At 42.7% G+C, this 24,827-nt stretch overlaps 1 protein-coding gene across 1 annotated transcript in view; it reads right to left on the minus strand.

Moving 5' to 3' along the window:
* Window positions 1-24,827, minus strand: part of drosha (drosha ribonuclease III) — a 95,712-nt gene that overhangs the window by 66,399 nt on the left and 4,486 nt on the right. Inside the window, exons 6-16 of the mRNA XM_072378491.1 lie at window positions 22,778-22,938; window positions 21,936-22,016; window positions 21,085-21,171; window positions 20,892-20,978; window positions 18,705-18,776; window positions 18,291-18,372; window positions 14,527-14,601; window positions 13,426-13,595; window positions 11,009-11,133; window positions 7,260-7,359; window positions 1,926-2,033 (exon numbers count right to left, since the gene is read on the minus strand). Coding sequence (XP_072234592.1) covers window positions 1,926-2,033; window positions 7,260-7,359; window positions 11,009-11,133; window positions 13,426-13,595; window positions 14,527-14,601; window positions 18,291-18,372; window positions 18,705-18,776; window positions 20,892-20,978; window positions 21,085-21,171; window positions 21,936-22,016; window positions 22,778-22,938 — 1,148 coding nt within the window. The remainder of the gene's footprint in view (window positions 1-1,925; window positions 2,034-7,259; window positions 7,360-11,008; window positions 11,134-13,425; window positions 13,596-14,526; window positions 14,602-18,290; window positions 18,373-18,704; window positions 18,777-20,891; window positions 20,979-21,084; window positions 21,172-21,935; window positions 22,017-22,777; window positions 22,939-24,827) is intronic.

A 24,827-nucleotide genomic window follows, 5' to 3' on the forward strand; every position in this document is an offset into this window, starting at 1 on the left:
TAAATCAAGAAAAATGGAAAAAAACAAACTTTTAGGACTAAGGAAGTACAGTTCAGTATTACTGGCCATCCCTCGTCCATGTCACACAATGACCAGAGTAAAGCAATGTGGTTCAAACTCAAATTATTCATGAAGCAATTAGTCGTAACTGTACAGCTTGAAGCAAATATAATTGGACAGCAATTATGGATTGGATTCCTCTTTGCTAGACCTTGCTGTAAGAGAGGTCTGGCTTGCAAAGCAAGAACTTTGTCATTCCTCCCCCAAATGTGGGCTGAAGTATCAGGCAGCCCTCTTCACTGCATACAGAGATAGGGAATGTATTCAAAATAAGACAAGCAGCACTGATACCAATTATCTCCTGAATAAGAGGCCAAAAATACTGGAATAGACAATAAAATAAAGTGTAGTAGATTTGTAACAGTGTGCTAGTGCATTTCATTACACAGGCCAACCCACGAACACACGCAGCTTCATATATTTCAGTGAGCACAGCGTGGCGCTTATGGCTCAACCCTCATTAGGCCTGCACGTGCACAGCTGCGTGTAAACGTGTAACTCCAACTTCAACACGTGGTCTTAATCTCGTGAATTGGGAAACATAAAGACAGAGACTCCGTTTCATTTTGAAGGGCGCACGTGCTCTCACTGAGCATCGGTGAGGCTGTATGTACATAAACTGTCAGGTTTGAGTCATGACTTGATGAGCGGTATAACTGCCGGAGCTCTGTGGGAGTCCACTCTCCTCACACAGATTTTGACACTTGAATGGGGATGCGATGCGGTGAGTGGAAAGATCAAAAGCAAAGTGTTTGATGGTTCCTGCGCATATGTCAGAGTGGAGCTACATCTATGCTGATGTATCTCAGAATCGGAAAGATCCTAACGGAGCTTTTTATTTTTGCAGTTTTGGCCGTCATTTCTGTCAGGGATCGTTTTCAGCTCCTCATTGATCGAGACAGGAGGAATTTTAAACGTTCTTCAGCTCGAGGTGTAACAATAATGATGATTGTCATGATTTATCTGTTCATTTAATACAACGTTATTATCACCATTAGACTATATCAAACCAGACTTACATCAAAGATAGAACTATATATTTAGCATGTTGGTTTACACAAGCGCTCCGTGAATTTTTAAATATTTTTAAAAAATCAAAGATTTTCGTGGTCTGGAGTGTTTAGATAGAGATTAGAGACTCCAGTTTCAGCCGAGCTTTAGCTGTCGGACGTTTGACTCCAGAATACTTTGGTATCCAGAGGAGTTCATGGTGACCAAAGGTGTCCAGGTCCTGTGGCTGCAGAACAATATTTTAAAAAGGACCAAATCATTTTCCATTACGTTTTGAGATGTAAAATCTAAGATTTGAGAGCAGGTGTGAGGTAAGAATTTAAAAAGAATCTATATGTGAGATCTTCCAAACTCCTATAGCGTCCAGTTTCTTTACAGCAGACACAACAAAGAGAGCACTTTCTCTAACAGTTCTAAGTACTGTGAAAGAGTTTCTGAATTCCCAAAGTACCTTTATTAGACAGTAAATATGTGCCTTCAGACAAGCCAGCCCTGAAGAAAGTCCATTTCAAAAGACCAACGCTCATCATTTCCAGTAATCTAAGAACAGAAATGCTCATCACTATGGTTACAGCTTTGTAACTGTGAGGCCTCTACTCTCTAAGTCTTTCAGGGCATTACTACAGGTTGTGAACTTGTTTTAGTACAGCTGTGACTATATTTAAACATAAATATGATGAAAAGAACAGAAACACCAGTGAAAAAAACAGTGTCAGGGAATGCAAGCAAGTCTGTACAAATCTGCAGATCTCTGGAGATGTGTGCATGAGTTCACGTGTTAAATCCATGAGCACTTATTGCATTATGTGTGCACGCGCCAGTGTTCGTGGTTGCATACAGTTGGCGGGTATTACCTGACAGACGTCGGAGCGGATGCCGGTCTTCCAGAAGCCCTGACTGCTGAGCTCCACCGTCACCTCACGGCGCATTGTGTTCTTCTGCCGGATCTTCTGAAGAGCTTCCTGCCAAACAACCAGCCAGTCAATTATTGATCCACTGGAACACAGCCTACGGGGACAGCTCCCATCCTCAAAACCCCGCCTCCACGCCTTCAACTGCTCCCTGATCTCACCGTTCTCCCAACAGAAAGGCTGGCACATGCAGTAAACTGCAACTTCCACAGCAGGGATGGGGAATGCACCAGCTAACTGAGACACTGCTGTCCCAAACAGTGGGAGGAGGCTTCAGCCTGCCTTTCAGTACCACCACACAAGAGCCTAGAGGTGATGTTCGTATGGTTTTCATCGATATAATGCCTTCTGTAGGCCAATATCCTGACGATAACTAAGTCTCAGCCCTACAACAGCCCTTTGGAGAAAGACCCATCTAAAATATCCTCCTCAGCTGTCTCAAATTCACACAGGAGGAGACAAAGATAGCTGGATGTTTCACACACATCTCCACGTCAGCCCTACAGCAAATAAGTGGAGATTGAGAAGAAGCAAGGAGGGCTTCAGTCTGAGATAAGAGGGTCCAACAAATAACAACCAAGATGGAAGATTTATTGTGTGTGCTCACGCATGTGTTTCATTCAGCTGAGACGCTATCGACTCCGTCTGAGTTAGCCGTGATCTGCCTAAAATGGAACGGCAGGAATTTCTGACTCGCAGAGGAAATAAGAACAACAGAGGCATGAATAAATAATATCATCCCACTTTGAACTGTGCATCAAACAGAACAGGCTCGCCCACGTACATCCACACACATCCAATCCTGCCACGAATGGACAGCCAGCCACCATGTATGGAAAGCAGGAATCAGAACTGCAAATGATATGCAAACAGTTTATCGCTCGGGGCTTTCTACAGGGTCAGAAAAAAGGAAGGAAAAGGAAATGATTAACCCATGTTAGTGCTTTGGCTAAAGCCTGGGTCAAAAACCAAACACATAGGCTGAAAGTCAAAGTCTGAGGGAGGAAGCGGCACATCGGTTGCTTTCTTGTGCTTTTGCAGGTTCATTTAGGGGAGTTATTCTTTTCACGTCGTTCACACAGCGTGAGCTCCTTATAAAAAGCATCCCAGGAAACAGTGGAATACACTGAGTAAAGTCATTACGGTTAAAAAATCCAGCTCTTGTGTTAGAGTGAATGAAACTGGGCATTTGAAATACATGTTAATATGATTGCAGTTGAGGTGATTTGGGCAGCGGGTCAGAATGACTTCTGTCCCGAGGAGGGTGTCCCACAGGGAGTAGAGCTAGGGACAGAGCCAGAGAGAGTGTTTTTATGTAAGCCTCGTTTGATCAAATGAGTTCAGGAGCAGTTTTGCTCCTGAACTCATTTGCATTACTCGCATTACTCAGCCGAATTTGACTTATTTGTCCATTTATCTGTGAATTTTAGCTTCTTGGTATACGTTTGTATGTTTTGTTGATCTCCAATTGAATTTTATTTATTGTAGACTGTTTTACAAACATATATATCTCTTTATTTCTAATGCAGCTTGTAAATTAAATCACCTTTAATTTCATTATAAATCATTCAAAATGTGTTTGTTGGCCTACCTCTTTAGGATTTTAAAACTTAATTATTTTGCAGTTCTTGAATCTGTGTCTAGTGTTCTTCTCGTCATTGCAAAACTCCAAGATCTATGAGCTATAAACTTGAGAGCATTTTCTCAGTTTGGCAGTAATGAGGTTTTTTGTTGGTTTGCTTTTTTTTTTTTTAAATTCAGAACACAATCCTGTGTTGTCGTGGCTTTGAGCTGAGGTAGCGTGAGTGGAGTGGTCTTTAGGGACACTGAATTGTTTCTATTGTTTGTGCTTTTACACTCTGTCGGGCAATATGTACAACATTCAGTTTGTCCAAAAAGTGAGAAATAAAGTCTGACTCCAGTTTTATGTGTAAAGCTGCTCCCTGAAGGACTTTACTATTGGTTTTATAGGGTGTCCAGAGGGGCTCGCCCCCAGAATGAATGTCAGTTTGACTGATAATATAGCAAATTAACATTCTAAAAGTCAGACTAACACACCCAAACTGGCCTTAAATTAAACTACTTCTGTGTTTAATTTTCAATCTCTTTAACACATTTTAAAACTGTAAATGTGAGCAAATGTCAAGGAAAAATCTTTTAATAGTCTAGAAATCATTTAGAAGACAATGTTGCTTATTTTCTGATGACAGCATCAGTGTATGTTTGAGATCCAGTCAACTGCTTGGCTGAGGGTTTCACACAATTATTTTTTTTTGGGCAAGATGCAGAGACAGTCTGCACGTTCCGCCACGCCACGCCACCTCCACCCACACGCAGCCCTTTGCGTTCTCAGCATGAGATATGGAAATGGGTGCAGCGGCACGAGCCTTGGTGTGAAGGCCGGTTCTCGTTGAGCTGCACACTTCTGGCCTCCCTGGAGCTCTGTGAACTTCACAGAGAGCACAGAGGTATCAAAGAGCTGGTGTGAGAAGCGCAGCGCTGCTGTGAACACCTCCGACAGGGTGATTCTTAATGGTAGAAAATGCCTATCAGACACACAGACATTTTAGTCTTTCACTGAAAAACCACTTAAAGAAGAAGCCTCAATGTTTCCTCAGGCATTGAGTAAGTAGCGATGCCACACGGCCACTACAGTGAAGTGACACTGACATGGCTAATGCTTCTAGTGGAGTCTGATGGGCCCACTGTGCGAGTGTGCATGTGTTTGGGTTCACTAATTGCTGCGGTGCAGGTTGACAGTAGGATTGTCAGGGCCTGTTAGCCGGAAAGCTTTGCAGAGCTACCTGGGAAACAAACTAATTGAGCTCAGAGTTCTTGCTCATTATTGGTCCAGAGTAAGGCGGTCCAAAGGAGGAGACTGGATCTGCAGCACAATCAAAGCCTATGAGAGGAGGGAGGTTATATCTACTGTGGAGAAGTTAGAGCACTTACTGCAGGAGAGACATAGTGCAGCAGAGAGCTTGTTCTCGGCTTCTTCAGGCCACACACACAGCGCTGCTACTCTGGGATTCCCTGTGGCTGCATGGTCATTACTTCACCAAATCTAAACCTTTTCTGTTCTTGCTCCCAGGCGGGGGTCTGACCTTCACAGCCAGCTCTGGAGAGCAGTTACTGCCATTTTATTCTCAGCCGTAAATTAATCTAAATTATGCATTAAAAGATGGGTTCCCATTTTTCATATCTGTCATGAAACAATGGTCAGGTGCACAGATAAGAACTTGACTTGGACAACTTCACCATCATCAAAAGAACTTGTGCCTGAGTACTGTACACAGAGAGTGCGTTAACTTTGAAGGAAAGTCTGAATACTAATACATGCGCCTCAGCATCATTTGAAGGCAGGCTAAAAGAGATGTGAATATATTCCTTAATCAGTTTAAGAAAAGCCTTCCCTGTCCTACAACACCAGAATAAAAGCAAAGTGATAACACAAAGACAAAAGGAAGTTAATCCAATGGCAGATTTCTTGTTTAATTGTGAATCATTAATGTAGAAACAGGTGTGGAGGAAACCATTTGAAGTAGGAGTGGGGTTTTTTTTCCAGTTTGGCAAAGTTGGCTTGTCGCACTTCCCTTCAGGCTTCCATATCAACAATATTTCAATGTTGATGATGTGCAGGATGCAAGCTAGATGCTGCTAAAGTTAGCCAGAGGCCGTTTAAGCTCTGAAACTCTTGGGTTTTGGTTGGTGAACACTGGCTCTTTGAATTAGTTCTCAGAGTCTGTAGTCCATATGGAACAGAAAGAAATGCAGAAGGAAACACGGCCAGTCTTGTCGTCAGTCAAGTGTGGTGGAAAAAATGTATATTATCCAAGCACTATTAAGGTGGAAGGTACTCAGGCAGGTTTATTGAGTAGTTCTTGTACAACAGAGAGCAAGACTTCAACACAGAGCACCTGTGTCAGAGTGTAGCTCTGACTTACAATTTCAGTGCATGTCTTATTATACCCAAACACAGGAGAAGGGAAAAAGAATGTCTAGGTATCAGACTGTGCAAGCTAACTTCTTCTGCAGCTGCAGAAACAAGACAGCCTTGATGAGCCGGACGAGAATGAACAATGAATAAAAGTAATGTTTTACTGGAACACCTTGTGCCTGAGAAAAGAAGACCAAGTCTCACAAGTAATGTAAACATGATGAGACACAAGCCTAAGGGTAAACAAAATTTTCCATTACACAATCAAGCACTTGGACAGGCAATGGATTACTTGTATACAAAGTTCCAGGAAAGAGGGAGCCGAATGCGACTCTTTAGAAGCAAGATTTGCTTTCAGGAAGCAAATAATTCTTTCAGGAATATCATCACCAAGAGTTGAACAAAGTTAAACATCCAGCTGCTGACCAACGCAACATATGATGACCAAACTCGCAGGAAACTCAACATCCTCCACCTTTTTTATCTGAAGACCTACAGACCTAAAAGTGAAGTGGACAAAAATGGCTGAAATTTTAGCCAAAGTAAGCCATTCCATCAAGTCATCAGTCCAGGGAAAGCTACACTTTATACAGAGACACAAAAGTGGAGGTTGAGGAAACCTTTCTTTAAAGCAACACTAGATAAGTTTGTGAATCTAAAAACTATGTGCCTCTGACTTGCTTTGAAGCCCACTGGCTTTCGTTATGCACATCCCAGGGCCCAAAACCGCTCACTGGCTGAAAAACTGCATTTTTATGGGCTTTTAAAGGAGTCGTTGTGACCTCTTCAACATGACAAAAAATACATGGCTGGACATTTGCAGGGCTCACATGGACATACGTTTGTATGGCAGTGCTGTGACATAACATAGCTGTAGGGGGACACGAAGCGCAAACAATGTGCCAAATTCTCTAGCATTACGTTTAAGTACTGACTTTCAGGGCGAAACTGAACATCCATGCAGAAGTTACTGCAGCACTGAGGATCACTTTTCCGTACACATTTTTAAGTCTTCTTCCACAAAAATCTACAAATCCAGAATATAATGTTGCTGCTTTGCATAAATTTGGCAGTTTTACCATTGTTACGCAACAACTGACTCTGAATCAGTGTGCACAGCAGTAATAGCAATGGTAACAGTCGTTTTTATAGTACTTCTAATAACAGCTGTGAAGTTGTGAATCTTTCATATAATGAGTGTTTCAAAGGAGCCTTTGGTAACTGCTAAATATTCAACTGAAAGCACATCCACCCCGAACAAGTGCCAGCCACCTAGTAATGTTATTACATAGGTGTGACAAAGGAGAATATCAAAGAGTATTTGTTTTCTCTTGACCCACCTCTCTCTGTGTCAGCTTCTGCTTGTCAATCTGTTTGACCTTTGGGCTGTTGGCCAGCAGGTGGCGTAGTTTCACATAACTCTTCCATAGCTTCTGGTACCTGCCAACAGAGAATAGGGAGGTGTCATCGCTCTCATTCTCCTCATTCTGCAACAACATATCAATACTTCACGTTTTGCCTGATGTTTAACATTATTCATCAGTCGCCGGTGGCCATTAGCATTAGCTTCTTGTGTGCGAGAACAGCAGAATTTCTGTCTCACATGTCCACCATTTGAACTGTGACAAGAGGTTCATGCACAGAAAATTTACAGTTCAACTTATTAGTTATGTTGTAAATTGAAACAAAATAAAAGCCGCCTTAACACATGACTCAAGAGCTCCTTTTGCGACGTCTTCCTTCGCATTTTCTACAAAACTCCATTGTCTTTGTTCTCATTTGCATCTGAAAAGAGGCTGGGTGTTATCGGCAAGGTGACATGTAGCCACTGCACTAACCACCTCTCCTTTGTCCCTCCATCCCTACCCTTGTCCCCCTCTTTTCAATCAGACCTCCTGATTGATGCACTGAGGGCCGAGTGTGACCGTTCTGCTCCCATTCAGGAGACTTTCTCCTCATTTACCCACAGTTATTCAATTATGATTGGTGAGTTGGAGTGATATGGTGGTGGAGTTTCAGGACGGTGCACTGACAGCGAGAACGGGAGGGGGAGAGTGATGAGAAAAAAAGAAAGAAAGGAAAGAAAGAAAAAGGAAGGAGGTAGGGGTGTACTGTGGAATGGAAGAATTATAGAGCTTTAATAGTGGAGACTTCATTAGAGACTGAGACGAGGGAATGAGACGGCTTTACCGCCCCGATTATCAGCTCACCACCACCTCCGCACGGAAGCAGCCTGAGTGACACAGAGACAGAGCTTAAAAAATAGAGAGAGAGAAAGCCCATCCAGCCTGGGAGGCCCCTCCGTCCCCAATCCGCTCCGATGACCTTTCCACAGATCCGACGTGTGCTCTCGGGGTAGCACTGCCGTGGCTCTCGCCATTCCCTGCTCCTGCTTTATTAGCATATGCAGCCTATCGCTTTCTTTTCACCCCCTCCCCCTCTCCTGTTTTCTGTCTCAAACAATACATTTTTGGCTTTCAAACAGGAGTCACTTAAAAGTTTTTCAGTTGCAAGACCATGAAGGAAAGAAATAACATAAAGGTGCAGACAACTTATTCTGCAGGCGATTAGCTATCAATCTCAAAGGTGATCTGTGAATGTCAGAGCTGATGATTTCTCATCTGTGACATCATTTATTAGACATGCACAATACTGACATTGTTTTCTGTTAACTGTTTCCTGACTGCTATTGGCTGCATACCTTGGATCTGTGCCTTGTTGGAAGGTACGATGCAACACGAGGCCAAGATTTTGTGCAGACTTTCAAAGGATCAGCATCGACCTGATGAATCTGAGTATTTCTGGTACTAACAGCTCAAGGCAGACGCTCCAACAGACACAGCACAAAGCTGATGTCCATAGCCAAACTAAGAGGACTCCAAGTCAGGCACACAAAAGCTCATCTGGACAAAGCAGAATGCTTTTACTCATCAACTCTGTGGTCAGATAAAATGAAAATGGAGCTCTTTGGACACAGAAATGTGGCTTTTGCTTGGCGAGACAAAAATGTTACACCCAAAGAACTCCATCCTTGCGATTAAGCTCATGGTGGTATGGAAAAAGGACAACATTCAGACCCCAGAGGAAAACATCAGAGGGACCGCAGAAAGCCTTTGCCTTGGCCTGATGATGGTCTGAAACAGTTAGCCAACTGTTTGGCTAACTGTTTCAAACAGTTTGCCAAAGTGTTCAAGAAACAGCCGAATTGCCAGCATGATGAGATGGAGTCCCTCCAACAAAGCAAAGAGAGAATTGGCCCAAAACCCCAGTGGACACATGAAGAGAGCTTCTTCACAATCATACAAACTGCTTGATTACTGCGATGGCAATATATGGTTTGTGAGTGATTACTCAGCCAGAAGCAAACTAGTGGTCACTAAAACTAAAAAAAAATGGTGACCGTATTCACTGTTATTTGCATAACTATCGAACTTTTTGCTACTTCCCTAGCCATTTTCTTTCTGTAAATTGTATAAGAAGCCCACTCCCACAGACAGACTCCAACACAAAAGATGCAACCAAGACTCTAATTACAAAAGCTCGGCTTTATGGAAATGTCTGCCGAGAGAAAACACGACAGTAGCCAATCATTTTGATTTCCACACCAAACAGAAGTATACAGTTCCGTTCCAATGATTCCAAAAAATACGTATATAAAAAGAATAAAACTAAATCGCATCGCTGAGGAAAATGGAGGAAAACTGCTTATAATAAGGTACAGAGGGTTTGGATAAGAGAAATGATGCATGGGAACACTGTGGCAGACAGTGTCAGGGAAGGAAAATGACCCAATCAGAGCTCGGTATGCAAATGAGCTGCTCAGCTTCCTTCAGTTCAGGCTCATGACTGAGAAAAGAATTTGCAACAAATTTCTTTCCCTTTCTCCCCTTATAATTTTATCATGTTTGTCTCATGTTTCATTTATCTTCTGCGGTCACTTTTTTCCACTTCCATCATCCCATCCTGTCCTCCTCCCTTCACATTCCCTGAACTCCAACATGACCTCTTTCTCGCATCAGTGGTCGTGATCAAGCCGAAAGAGCTTGAGTGGCAGTTGTGAGCCAGAATGTATCCAGTGGGCAGTGTGAGGCGAAGGAGACAACACAGCCTCTTCAGTGTCCTGAGTTAATATACGTTGATGCTGCTGCATCCAAGCTTCCCCTCTGTGGCATTGCTGCCGCCGCAATCAACACCGACTCCTGCCCTCGCTACACGCATCATTAGCAGTGGTAGGAAATCCCTTCCACTGGTCTCTTACTACTCGTTTCTGCATCAGCTAATGATGTCCCAGTGCGTCCATAAATTTGTCGTTGTCTGTTGCTTTGAGAAGTTTGACATGGCAGCAGGGTGCACGAGGATGAAAGAGCTCAGAGGACAGACGGCTAAAATGCAGCAGCAGGGGAGAGGGGACATTAGACGGAGATCAGAAGCAAACTAGTTCTGACTAAATGTATTTTCTAATGATTGTCTTCTTGTTAGCATCTTTTTTGTTACCATTTTCCTCCCGCACCTTGTCCTTAATGTTGTGATGTAGGCCATGCATTTGATTTTCAAAAGAAATCCACAGGTTTATATTTAGTATGAAAGAGTGGAAACCAAGTTGTGTGCTGACTTTTCATTGGTGCTTGTTGTGGCGTTGTCACTTCCCTCTAAACAGCTCAGAGACTGCAGCTCACAGTTCTAATACACTGCTACTGTTAATTATGCAGAGGCACAGTACAGTATTCCCTGCTGCAGCCCTGTGGCGCGTGTTTGTTGCATTACTATTCACGAGACATAAACCACAGTGCCCTGCGGAAACCTGGGACCCGTGACGGCGCATGTGAAAATGTCACGCCACTCGTTTTCTCATCCCTCTGTTCCTTTACCCATCTATCCGTGTAGTTCCCCTCCTCTTCGACATACGCTGCTCTCATCCTCCTCGGCGTTGACACAAACAGTTCTGCAGTCGCAGTGCCCCAGGAGAGCGGCGGTGAATAAGGAGTTGTGGGAACGAGGGAGATGGCGCAGAGCAGATGAGGGAATAATCTGTACGGGTGGTTGATATTTGTGTGTCTGTGTTTGTTTGCACGGATTTGTGTGATCTTACTGAGGGTCTCCGGCATAGCTGAGCTGAGCAGGACGGATCCCGAAATGAACGATGATGGGGAAGGTGATGACATCTGGGTTGAACTGCTCCCTGTCCAGTTGGTCGATGCGCACCGAGCTGGGTTTCTGGGGAGAAAGAAAAAAGGACTCAGCACAGCGAGGAATGACGTTACTGTATAAACATTTAGCCACAAGGCAGCCATCATTCAATCACCTGCTGCCAGCATGTGATATAAATAATCCACGCCACAAGGGTCATCTGTCACAGGAATGTAATGAGATGAGGCCTAGATTCTGCTTGTAGCATCAGCACAACAATGATAAAGCGATGTCAGAGATGGCGAGCTAACTTCTGACGCTCTTATCAAGAGGAGATTGACACGCAACATGTCCTCAGCTGGCTCCCAAATCACAGTTCTCCTGTCAGGCATTTTGTGAGATCAGAGAAAGGGGCTGCAGCATAAGGTGGGCGGATGTGCACAGCAGATGGCTCCAGGCTCGGGCTCACCTTGATATTAGCCACGTTCACTCATTATCACGGCCTGCATACAAACTTTGGTATGAGAGCAAGAGGTCGTCAGGCAACTTTGATTCTGCTTTTAAAGCAAAATAATCAGGTTTGATAGGCCTGAAACTGATCAGGGATTTATGACACTTGAGAGCTCATGTGTGGTTCAAGTCGCTGTGTGAAATAATAACGTACGTGTGCATGCCTGATTGGTAATCGACTTTCATTTAAAAGTATTATGAGACTTTGACAGGTGACAAGTGAGATTTTCATGTAAGCCCCTAGTATGCCACCACTGCAGAATGAAAGGAGTTATACCAGCGTCTGTCCCTACGGCGGCGCGTTCTCACATGTGACCAGTGTACCTTTACTGCTGGCTCAGAGGTGCATCAGCTTTCCACACCCCCATCCTGGCTCTGTATCTTTGTGGGGTACTTTTGTTGTTTATATTAATCACAGTTAATATAGCCAACTTTTTAGGATTTATGCTGTTGTACTTTCTTCGTGTGCATTTTTACGACTTTTTCTTTAACTTTCACAAAAAATCAAAAAGGATTTTTAAGATGCATCTCATGGCACTTTTCATGCAAAATTAAGATATCCATGTAGATCTATCGGACTGGTTGGTGTGTATTTTTTCTGTTTGATACTTGCTCTTTTCAAATGCTGACAGCTGGATTTGTTATGATGACCCTGAAAAAGGCCAAAAGCCAAATTGTACTGGTCAAGTGTTGCTGCAGTTGCATCTTAGAGGCAGCTGAAGTTTGACTGCTGCTTTTAATGCCTAATTTAACAGAAATCAGGGATCAACTTTTCAAATGCAAAGAATTGATCATTTGTCTTACAATTTTTTTATTATAAATTGGATTCTGGACATTTGGGGGTATAGTGATAGCAATCAGTATTTCATCTTAAGTTATATATTTCTTAGAATATACAACATCATTCTGAAGGATTGTCCAATCAGCAGATAAATGGGTGACAGGTGAGGGTGTCAAAATTGGGTAAAAAAAAAAAGGAACATCCAGTTCCTTTAGTCCTTACAAGCAAGGATCGGCCGTGGCTCACCATTTTGTGCCTAACTCAGACAATAACTGTGGTCTTATAATATCTACAGAACAGAATATTGTAAAAAAAAAAAAAAAAAAAAAAAGATTCAGGGAGTCTGGGGAAATCCCACCGTGTAAAGACCAAGGACAGAAACCACTGTTGGATGATCTCTGAGCCCTCAGGCAGCCCCGCATGAGAAACCGTCAAGCCACTGTGATCAATACAGCCACATGGGGTGATGTAACACAAAGCTAAATATGACTCTATCCCGGCTATTGTTGAGTGTGTTAGTGGCATCAGTTAGGACTCTAAATACCATTTCTTTGGACTTGTGGCTGTTAAATAAACAAATTAAGGTTTTAAAAAACATTTTAGAAAACATTCCCACTTTTCTGGAATTGGAAGCTTCATATCATACTTTGTTTGAATGGCACTCTGATATTTAACTAGATTCCAGGGATGGAAGCAATATATCTATTCTTTAAATGTAGTCAGCAACAACTCTGTCCTGACAGTGAGTGGAGTTGACTCAATAACTCACCCACACCAGAGGTTACACAATCACATCCACTCTTCATATGCAACCTCTTACCCAGCGACGACATCTTCACCTTTACTCAGACACAATTACTGTACATCCTTTAAAATACGAGTCAGAAAGGAAGGTTAACCGACTTCATCGTGAAGCCTCATAAAAGCTTTCGGCCCCAACAGTGCTGATGACAACGAACGCCCTTGGGGATAATGGGTGAGGTTCTTCGTGTCACACGCTAACAGGGACAGCATCGTTCCTGCAGTGTCATGGTTCAGGGCAACTCAACGTCCTTGGAACGTCAGTGAAGACGCTGCAGAGGCCTTACCATGCCGGGGTTGGTGACGATCATGCCCTTGCACTCCTCCGCATACTTCTGCCACTCCAGTTGCTCCCACTGTAGCATGTCTGCAATCTCTTCCTCGGGGACCAGCGGCTTGCTGCTGCGTAGCAGGTACAGGAGCACCTGATGCATTGACAGCACCTCCTTCCCACCATCTAAGACGATTCATGAACAGAAGCAGACACACAAAAACAAATCATGTACGGTTTAGATTAACTATTTATCCAACGTGCCTTACAATGCATTTTATTGCTGTTAAAAATTCTCGGAACAAATTCTAAGAGGCTGTTGGAGACCTCCCCCTCCTCCTTCCCTCTAAGTTTTTAAGCCAGTCTGACAAAATGTCTCCATGCGTCACAATCCCATTGTTCAGGACACGCACAAGTGAACACGGGCACTAAAGCAAGGCTCAGGTGCCATGCAAAACGTGATGGCACATAATGACACGCCTATTAAAACACTCTGATCAGTATTACAAAAGCAGAAATAAGCAGACATGCACAAAGATGTATGTGAGGAGGCGTACAGCCTAGCACAAGCATGCAACCAACCAGGTCACACAGAGTCAGCTTAATAAAAACTCATGCAAAATTGATTAACATCCACTTAAGAGACTGGACGGAGAGAGTCAACCCAGAGTCAAGTCAGTTCTGGATGCATTCAGACACATCATCACACTCTCAGTTTCCTCTTTACAGGTTACATCAGAAACATTAGATTGGACTGTTTTCGTGCTTTTGTAAATAAGGGTGAGAACTGTGTGTGGCTGACTAAATTGGGAGAGCTGGGAGACAAAATGTTCTTTGATGGAAGGAAGGTCGGTGACATTGCAGCCATAGGAAAGACTGTAGCAATAACACAGTGCAACAGCGCCATCAAGTGTATCAGAGATGAACATCATGCAGCTGCGCATCACAGAGTTAACCTTCCATTTTACCCAGAAGAAGCCACAACGGACATCAGTGAATGCAGAAATGTTATGAGAAGTGAATGCAAATGACAAGCTGCTATTTTGTTTGTGAAGTACAAGAAAACATGACAAGGTGTTCACCCAAAAGGGATACAGCACAGGCAATAGCATCTTACCTGGCAAGAATCTGACGAAACGAGGCATGAAATGGAACTGCTGACATCCAGTGGCCTCGCCGTCAGAGTCTGGACCTGAAACACACGAGCAAAATGCTTTTCAAACAAGAAAAAAGGTTACGCTTTTTTAAAGTTTCAATTTTAATTCACTATTTGCATGAGAATTACATGCAAGAAAAATGTACTTTTACTGTATGTGGACTAAGCTTGGTATGGACAACTTCAGACAAAAAAAACAGGAAATAGGACATTTCATGAAATATGAGATAAATTCAGATAAAATGACAAAGCAGTATGTGGAAAACTAAGTGAACCCCATGATCCAACAGCTTGTAGAACCATCTTTAGCAGCAATAAGTTGAAGTAATGGTTTTCTGTATGACGTTATCATTCTCTCACATGGTTGTGGAGGAATTTTGGCCCATTCTTCTTTCCAGCGTTGCTTCAGTTCATTGAGGTTTGCAGCATTGGTTCATGCACAGCTCTCTTAAGGTCCCACCCACAGCATTTCAGTCAGGTTGAGGTCTGGACTTGGACTGGACCTTTGCAACACCTTGATTAATCTCTTTTTCAGACATTCTGTTGTAGATTTGCTGCTGTGTTTGGGATCATTGCCCTGTTGATGACCCAGTTTCAGCCCAGCTTTAGCTGTCAGACAGATGGCCTCACATTTGACTCTAGAATACTTTGGTATCCAGAGGAGTTCACGGTGGACTCAATGACTGCAAGGTGCCCAGGTCCTGTGGCTGCAGAACAAGCCCAGATCATCAGCCCTCCACCACCGTGCTTGACAGTTGGTATGAGGTGTTTGTGCTGATATGCTGTGTTTGGTTTTCTCCAAACGTGCTGCTGTGCATTACGACCAAACATCTCCACTTTGCTCTGGTCTGTCCAAAGGACATTGTTCCAGAAGTCTTGTGCTTTGTTCAGATGCAGCTTTGCAAACCTAAGCTGTGCTGCCATGTTCTTTTTAGAGAGAAGAGGCTTTCTCCTGCAGCCCTTCCAAACAAGCCATCCTTGTTCAGTCTTTTTCTAATTGTGCTCTCATGAACTTTAACCTTTAACATGTTAGCTGAGGCCTGTAGAGTCTGAGATGTAGCTCTTGGGTTTTTGACCTTGGGGTGAACTTGCTGGGACGCCCACTCCTGGGGAGATTGACAACTGTATTGAATGTTTTCCACTTGTGAATAATCTTTCTCTCTGTACAATGATGGACTCCAAATAGTTTGGAAATGCCCTTATAACCCTTCCCAGATTGATGGGCAGTAACAGTTGCTTCTCTAAGATCATTGCTGAGGTCTTTCCTCTTTGGCATTGTGTTAACACACACTTGAATGCTCCAGACCAGCAAACTGAAAAAACTTCTGCTTTTATAGAGATGTTCTCACTTACTGATGATCAATTAATCGACTGCATTTGATCAGCAGCACCTGGCTGCTACTTGTCATAATTCCTTAAACACACTGCTTCTGCACTTTGGCTCAGTTGTTCTTAAATAAATATTGACAGTGTAATATGTCATATTAGGGGTCCAGGGGTCCATTTTTTTTGTATGTCCTGATATAAAAAATATCTAAAAGAGGGTTTACTTTCCTTTTCACACGGTTATACAATTATATGTTGACCTGGACCCACCACCGGTTAAAAACTTAAAATGCTTTGAACATTTCAACTCATTACTTCCCCAACAAGTGTTTTGCGGAATGAGCACTAAATGCTGGACTCTTGCATACTGTGCTCTGTAAATGGAGGTTATTAATGATCCAATACCAGTACATCAATGTGAAATTTGCTGGCCTTTAACAACTCAACCCTTTATCTAAGCAGATTGAAAATAAGTATGCATGCGTCAGATTGTCAGCTTTTTCGTGGTCAGCTTTTCAATCTGTTCTACTTTTACCTTAATATGAAACAATGAACAGTCACAAATGACAAGTGCAGTAGTTTCTAAGTTGTGAAGCCACGTATGTCAATGTTTCCACAAACAGGCACCAAAAAACTTCCCTAAACAAAGCGGGGATGGGATGGCACATTGGCACAGTGGGCGTCGTCAGATGGCTCAGCAAGTGGTCCGCAATTAATATTTGCATTTCCATTTTTTGGTGTCTGCTTATTCGATAATTACTTTTTCTGCGGTAATTAAAGGGAACTGTGACAGCAGTGGTGCTCACATCACATCAGGAGTTCCTGTGCAACGACACAGAGGTCAGGTTTCAGAACAGCAAATTTGCTTTTGCCATGCAAAGACTCCCAAAATGAATGAAGACATTTAATAGGGTTCCCGTTTCATGTTGCGATGTTATAAAACCATCTGTAAGCTTTCTTATAAGCCAAATAAGACAGTCTGAAGTTTATAACCGTTTTCAGACTTGCACTCAATCCATTAGTCTGCACATGCTTCTGTATGTCTGAGAGCCCCCTGGTGCTTTTCCATAATGAGTCATGACAGTAATCATACTGGGTCAGACCTGGTGACGAGCACACATCACTTTCCACATAGCAGCAGTCTGAAACACTGCTCGTCATGCACGGGTGGACCAACATTCCCTTCCATGGCTTTGCTGACGATTAGTAGCACCAGAGACGAATTAACCTGTAAAAATTACGCTGAATGCTCGCCACTGTGCTTTGGTGTTCTGGTTCTCCTCGATCACACATGGCAGACGGCACAGAGGCAGCGGTGGAGGCAGTGGACGCAGCTGGAGTGAAAGCTTATCTCGAGCTGACAGCAGCTACAATAAAACAGCTGCAATCAAACCTTTTTGAGAAAACATGAGGAGTCCTTTATAAAAGTCATTTTCAAATAGCTGAAACATGTTAGACAACTGATTTTTTCATCCAGTCCCATCAGGCACAACCATGGCCCACTTATCAGGTAAATATCAGTTTTTATGGTAATACAGTTTGTATTTAGTTTAAAAGAACAAATCAAACTCAACCCTTGACTCCCTCTGTCACAGTAGTGGTTATGTCTGAATGACAAATGCCATCACTCTAACATCCCAGTTAAGCTTTTAATGTTATTTACTCCAAGCTTCCAAAAGACAATCATCTACAAAACATGAATCCACCACCAATCTCCGATCTGTGTGTATGCACAGCTGGTAAATAGGTGCTTTTAGACCTGAGGAACCTTTTACAATCACCGGAGGAGGTTACTCTTCTTTATTGTGCCCGCACTGCAGGAACTGTGGCCAGCAGTAGTTTATAGAGCTGCTGCTATTGTTGTCTTTTTTAGCTCCTAGAATGAAGTAGCTACATGGTGATATGAGAGGAACATAAAAAGCTAAATAAATTAAAATGAACCGTCAAAAAAAGTCAGTTATATCAGTCATATAAGCCAAGGAACAGTTCTTAATATTAACTGCTAATAACCAAAACAAAACATAGACTATCCACTGGCTGGAAAACCAGACAAACCACGTTAATAAACTCATTCTCAAGTATGTCAAAAGCTGGTGTTTTCAGCTCATTTCTGAGACAGGTTTATAAAGGCTGTTTGCTGCGTTGCTCATACATGCAGCAAAGTGTTTAGAGATGCTGGAGGTCATCCCCAAAAATTGTATTTTGACAGCTGATATCAACTCAGATTGCCTAACTAATCATGCGTCTGATCCCATGACTGATTGTCGCTACGTTTCCAAGCATAGAACCAACTTTGAATTTGTCCTAGCACCAGCCCAGAACCATTCTGGTCGAAAAGGTCTAACAGGGCTTTTACAGGTGTTCAGTCCAAATGTGAGTCCGTGATTAAAGTATTATACCTGTCAGGTTCCAGTCATACAGCTCCAGAATGTCCTGGAACAAGTAGGAGGCAAACAGCTCCAGCCCTCGGATACAGTAGTTCTAGACACAAGACAGGGAGCAGAAATATGTTGGTGTGCAGTACAAGCAGATTCCCATAGCATACTGCCACACAGACTACTTCATGTAGATGTGACCGATAAGTAAATCCGGCTTTCTAACTCTATCACATAAACCATCTACAATCAACTCCGGCAGGTTGAGAGGAAGCTCTTTTCCGTCTTCTAAAAGGATTAGCACCTTGACTCACCGGAGCACTGAGGTGTGTTCATGTGGTTCAGCTGTGCTCAGACTCAGTCGTTTGAGATAAAAACAAAGGGGGTGAGAAAGGGGAGGGAGAAACGAGCTGAGAGATAAAGTGGTGTTTTACTGACCTCCGGTGCCATCTCCTCTATGAAGTGAATGGTGTAATCTATGTTGAAGCGGATCACGCGGCACAATGGAATCTGCGATGATGATGAAAGGAGCACAGGATGAGGGGAAGAAAGGACAGAGTGTCTCATTACTATGGCGATAGGCAGAGGTTACAGCTTTTGAGGAAACTCATTAAAACCTCATTTTTTCTAGTGCAGAGTGAACTCAGAGCCAAGTGCAAGTATGGAAACTGTATGTAAAAACGTGTAAAACCACTGGGAATTCAACAACCCCTCAAAGCACATGCCTCCACACACATAAAGGGGTCTCACCTGACTCACAAATTAAGTAACTCAAATCTTGCTAAATAGATAAGCCCTCCCCTCTGTGCTTAAGCTCCCTTGTTACACAGTCTTTGTTGTCAGAGCATGCGGGTCCGTTTTAAGAGATTAACCTGGGAGGCACATTCGCTCTTGCCCATCCCAGCAGCTAACTAGCGGGGTGCTAATATCACCATGCTCTCAGGTTCCTAATCCTCACACTGTCATGAGGCGTTTACCCCAGCTTTTAACGAGGTTTGCTTAAATTATCCAGTTCGAATCACGCCTAATCCTCAGGGCTCTTTTCACACTCGACTGATATTGACCAAGAACCCTATTATTCAAACATGTGGGAAAAGCACACATACTTACACACATACACGTGTGAGTATATTTCTAAAAACAGTCCGGTGATCCCCTGTCGATTTCTCTCTCCCTATAAAGCCCCTCCTTGGGATAAAAGGCAGGCACAGCTCAAATGGCTACAGAAAGAGAAGTTCTTTTCAAATCAGAACCTCTCTAATGTTTGACAGCCATGTTTGAGCCTTCAAAGGGAAGGAAGAGGACTCTGTGACAAGGTCAGCCAAGTGAGGGGGGGGAGCACTTTGTCCAGGCTACAAAGAAGTCGACCCGAGGCCAAACGCCAGTTTGAAGCTATTTTTGAAGAGAGTGGAGCTAAAGAAGAGGAGGCTTTCACTCAGACACTGACAAAAACAATACAATTTGCTGGAGCAGACATGTAGAAAGACGGCTTCTCACAACAGTCTGCATGTGTGGAGAGGGGTAATAGAACTGATTATGGATCTGATTCACATGTGGACCCGCATGCTGGCTGACAAAATATATCTTACGATACAACAACAAAAGGAAGGAACCATAGTTCCTGCATCAGTTAAATATGAGAGAAGCTTTTCTCATATTTAACTGATTTAACTTTTTCTTTTTGCATTTGTACAGTTCTGTGTAAAAGCTCTGATCCAGCCCTCATTTTCTACATTTCCCTCCAAGCAGACAGATTTTCTTGTAATCTTTTAAAGTGGTCTAAAGTAGTTCTCCAGGCTTTCTGAAGGTGTTTCAAAGGTTTTCTTTGGGCATTGGCTGATTTCTCACTCATTTTCAGTCCAGTTCTTGTGAAACTATCTACAGCAGATGAAGAGGATCTGAAAGTGATGTCCTTAAGAAAGAGGAAGACCTGAGAGATACACCTGGACCTTCAGTTGATCAGAAATGGTCTCCATGAAAGGGTGGCTGTCAAAAAGAAGGGAAACAGGGAGAAAAGGCTGAGCTATGCCAAATGACACAAGAAGTGGACTGAAAATGAGTGGCAACAGGTCTTATGGAGGGATGAATCCTCCTGAGAGATTATTTAACAAGGTCTGTCATTTCTTTTGTCCTCTATTTGTCCAGTTTCCTCAAATGTTTTAAGGACACACTGCACACCACGCTGAGATATGCCAAGTTTTCAGCTAATAGCTCTTTGGGAATCACCTTGTTGCTGCAAAAATCCTATTTTCTGTCTGTCAAACTGTGTTATCTTTGGTGTTTTTCATAGATGCAACTAAAGAAAAGGGAACAAATGGGTCAGTGTTAAATGACTTAAACAAACGAAGAAACAAACACATTCCTCTGAAAATGGTCAGGTTCAAACACAAAAAAATAGTTGTTTTTCAAATGACCTTCAGAGAGCCGGGAGAACTATTGCTCACGATAAAAAGAAAGTGTGGCTGCTTGGAAGGAAATGGTGTCAAGACTCAAGATTTTTGCAAAGTACTGGCAATAATGACAAAGTATGGAAAACATCAGCACATCCACTTTAACTGTCAGAAATTCCAATCTACTGTGGCATTAAATGTATGGTTTTCTGCTGGCGCGGCTACCAGGGCTTACGTTGGTGAGAGAGGTGTGGGAGAAAAGAGAGAAGCCTTCAAAAAGGTACTCATGGTCGTCATACTCGATCACAGTCGGCCTGTCGGTCTGGAACAGAAAGCACAGAAACTTACGGAGCTGCCATGCAATTACGCAAAACAGCCGGATCAGTTGCGCTTGCTGCTAATGTTTCACAGCAAAGACAAAGTCGTACCAGGAAGTTGGTGGGAGGAGACACGGTGATCCTGTAGTGGAACACCTTTCCCACGTTGTTGCTCATTTGACGGCACCGTTTTACAGGCTGGGAAAACAAAGATGAAACATTCCATCACTCATCACTTAGTTGATTCAATTAAAAAAAAAACACTGGTTTTCTCCTCCTCGGATCATTAAAGTCATGTCCGTGGATTTTTCTAAGTGCACAAATTTGTGAGCAAAAACATAATTGACATGGTTTAATGAGAATAATTGCACTGCTCGCACACAATGAAAGCCTATAAAAGCAAATGATTGACCAGCATTTTTCAGGTCACCCAGGCAATTAATGAAGTAATCGTCTAACAAGGGGGCAGGACTTGCTTATTTTTCCAATTAGCATCCGTTTTTAGGATGGAAAATGGCCTTAAAATAATATTTGCATGTCTGCGAAAGCTGAGAAGAAATCTCCAATAGTCGTTTGCCAGCCTTTGTTTGGTCTGTAATGCAAATTTACTACTACCCCAAATCCATCATGTAGGTTAACTTGCTCATTAAGGATTCAGTGAGCAATCCACGACTTTTATTAATCCTCACTGGCGATAAAAGGGTTCCATTGGGGCTAAAATGCGATGCACAGCACAACCAGGTAGCATATGCTTTTCAAAAACTTCATGAAGCACTAAAGCTGCTCATAAAAAATATAATCAAGTCGTCACTAGGTCAATTTAAGATGACACCATCTCACTTAATGCCCTTCAGTCTAATAGAAAGTGGAGAATGCATTTAGAGTGAGTAAAATCATGCCCTTGCCCCATGTGGCTCAGCGTCAAGGTTATGAAAGGGTGATTTATTCACAGCATGTCATACCTCCTCTCCTGGGTAGATGCTGTGGCGGATCCCTGTACGTCTGGCCTTGGCACTGCACTTACACAAGGGACCATCATTCATCTGGACAGAAAGAAAATACGGAAATCAGACAGCTCTGCTTCACTTGCCATGTATAACACAAGGGCTGTGCAACATTTTACATCTCTAAACCGCAGGCTGCTGACCTTTACTTCTCTCCTGGACTTTGAAGTTCTGAGTTTGATGTTTTCAGGTGTAGTTGTGCGTCTGTGACGCGACTTTACGTGACCATCCTCAAACTCAAACTGCTATCTTACAACTAGATTTCAGATTTGAGTGGATTTCGGGTTTGTGGAGTCCCCAAATATTCTATCTGCTGAATATGAGATTGTTTCAAAATAAAAAAGCCAACATTTCGATACTCTTATAAGTAAGTGAAACCCCCAGGTAATACATGTGACAAAGCCCCCAGAGAGAGAAATGCTCTTAATTAAGTATCTTAAGTAATTGTAAATAATTAACTGATTAAGGAGCTCAGGAAGCTCCCCCAGTGAACTAGACCTACTTGAGAACTACTACAGAACTGGCTGAATCCCACAAATGTGCTCTTCTGAGTTTGAGATATAAATGTGCATAATGTAAAGCAGTTTTTTTCTTTCGTGCATAATTGTGGCTTCACATTGGACACACTTTGAGTGGTCAAAAATACAAGAAAATTGGTGCATAAGTATAGTTCAATTATCCTGACCATACAATTGAAAGAATAGATTCTAAGTGCTTCAAAAGTGCTTTAAATTGATCTATTTAGAGCCATTTAAATGCAGAAGAAGGTACAATCTATTCCTTTGTTAAGCCATACTAACCTGTCCAGGGTCATTGTACCAAAGCTCTTCATGCAGCCGGTCCGGATGAGCCTTCTTCCTCTTGATCTCAGCAATGACATCAAAAACCTCGGAGTCTGAGCTGCTGGAGCAGCTGCTTCCTTCACCGTCTGACTCACATTCTGAGTCACTGCTGCTGTCGTCTGAAACAAAAGCGCAGAAAGGTCTTTAATCATCAGGGCCTCTTCGAACCGGCGCTGGACGACAGGTTAAGCTGCTCTGCCATTCCCTCATGATGTACGCCACAACATCAAGTCTCTCACAAATCAGTTTGTCTGAATGGCTTCAAACAGCGTGTACTCTGTAGATGACCGCACTATGCTGATGATACAGAAAAGTTTGAAATATGTTCCCTAATTTACATTTTCCATATTGTTTCTATGGGGAAGCAAACAGATGGGTAGAAGTTACCACTGTCTCTGGAAGATTCACTGTTGGAGCATCTTTGTTGATTACCATGTCTAATTTTCCAGCCAAATGCAGACTTAAATGCATATGAGATTTGAAAAAAAGCAGAACTCTTATGTTCCCTTTCACTCAGTTACTCTCCCCGAACAAAAAGAGCCGTCGGACCGAACTGAGGATCATAATTACCATTCGGCTGAACAGTTTGTGGCTCTTAGCTAAGCAGGGTCTTCAACTCCTATCAGCATTTCAACTCGAGTGCTTGATTGTGAAATCAGTGCCCAGAGCTCCATATTGAGCAAATGAGATCTCCCTAAGTGAGATTTATATAATTGCGGAGTTGAACTAGACAGTGAAGCTGACGGCCCTGCAGGTAACATCGAAAACAGTTCATCTCTAATGCACGGCTGGGAGGACAGATATCTTTTACGCATATTAATCACCAAGGTTGCCAACAGGTGTGGGGATTGCTGACTGTTTTCTGGTTGTTGCACTTCACTAAAACAACTGGAACGCTTACAGAAGTCACAGAGAAGGAGCAGGTACCAGTTTAAGACCAAACGCCCACTGCTGCATGTTTAAAAGCAACATTCATGATAATGAAGCTGAAGTAACATCCGGGATTACCCTTACTGTGAAGTTCCTTAAATATTCTGCCCTTCTTTCACACGATGACACATCTCCTGAGATCTTGGTGAAAAGCCTTACATACCCAAAACATCACTGAACAGTAGAACGGGTCCTTTTTTTTTTTTTTTTTTTTAAATCATGTAGTTACACATTTATTCAACCCAGACAGCTTAAGGGTGTCTCTTCCTAAGGGTCTGCCTTATGCCTTATTTGAGATCAGCGTTAGGAAATAACCCTTGAAGCACACTAGTACAGTATGTTACAGCTGAGACTAAATAGCCTGACAGATCGCAAGTACCAGTAAAGCATTATGATGTAAAATACCTTCCTTTATTTAAGCAAAGTATATACAGAACCTGCATTTGCTGGCTGTTACCAGCAAAATTAAGAGTTCCCGTTTCCAAGGTACAGCCAACATAGGGTGAGTTAAACTGTCTGTACACAGCTATACACGTGAATTTGTTGTTAGGGCAACGTTACAGGACCTAACAAGAATAAGACTGCATATTTCTATGTACTGTGACATATGTGAGGAACAAACATGGTCACAGACAGACTAAACAGAACAATAAAATGTTCCAATTCATCTTTGTCCACTGCTTTTTTTCATCATGCATTGTAAGACAGCAGAGAGCAAACGCTGTCATGTGTTCAAACACTTGTGTTCAGGTCTGAAACAGAACTGAGGTTCTAACTGACGCTTCATCTGTGAGACAGAGATGATAACCAACGGTATTGTGCCGGGCAAGAAACCAAAGTTCTGAAGTGCAGTTCCTCTGCTACCAGGTTCTTGGGGCAGTTTCAGGCAGGTTGGTGTACTTTAAAACAAGTCAGAAGCACGTCGTTTTAAGGTTACCAAACCTTTCTAATGTTGCTTTAAGTTGCGTGGAGATAAAAATGAGGAGGCTGGATATCTGGATCAACTCCAACCAGGATCTGTGACATTACCAACACTCACAGAACGACAGACTTTCAGATCTAGGAGGCCCCCAAACAA

This window comes from Leuresthes tenuis, unplaced genomic scaffold (genome assembly GCF_036924035.1).
Source record: "Leuresthes tenuis unplaced genomic scaffold, fLeuTen1.0.hap1 SCAF_24, whole genome shotgun sequence".
Taxonomy (NCBI): Eukaryota; Metazoa; Chordata; class Actinopteri; order Atheriniformes; family Atherinopsidae; genus Leuresthes; species Leuresthes tenuis.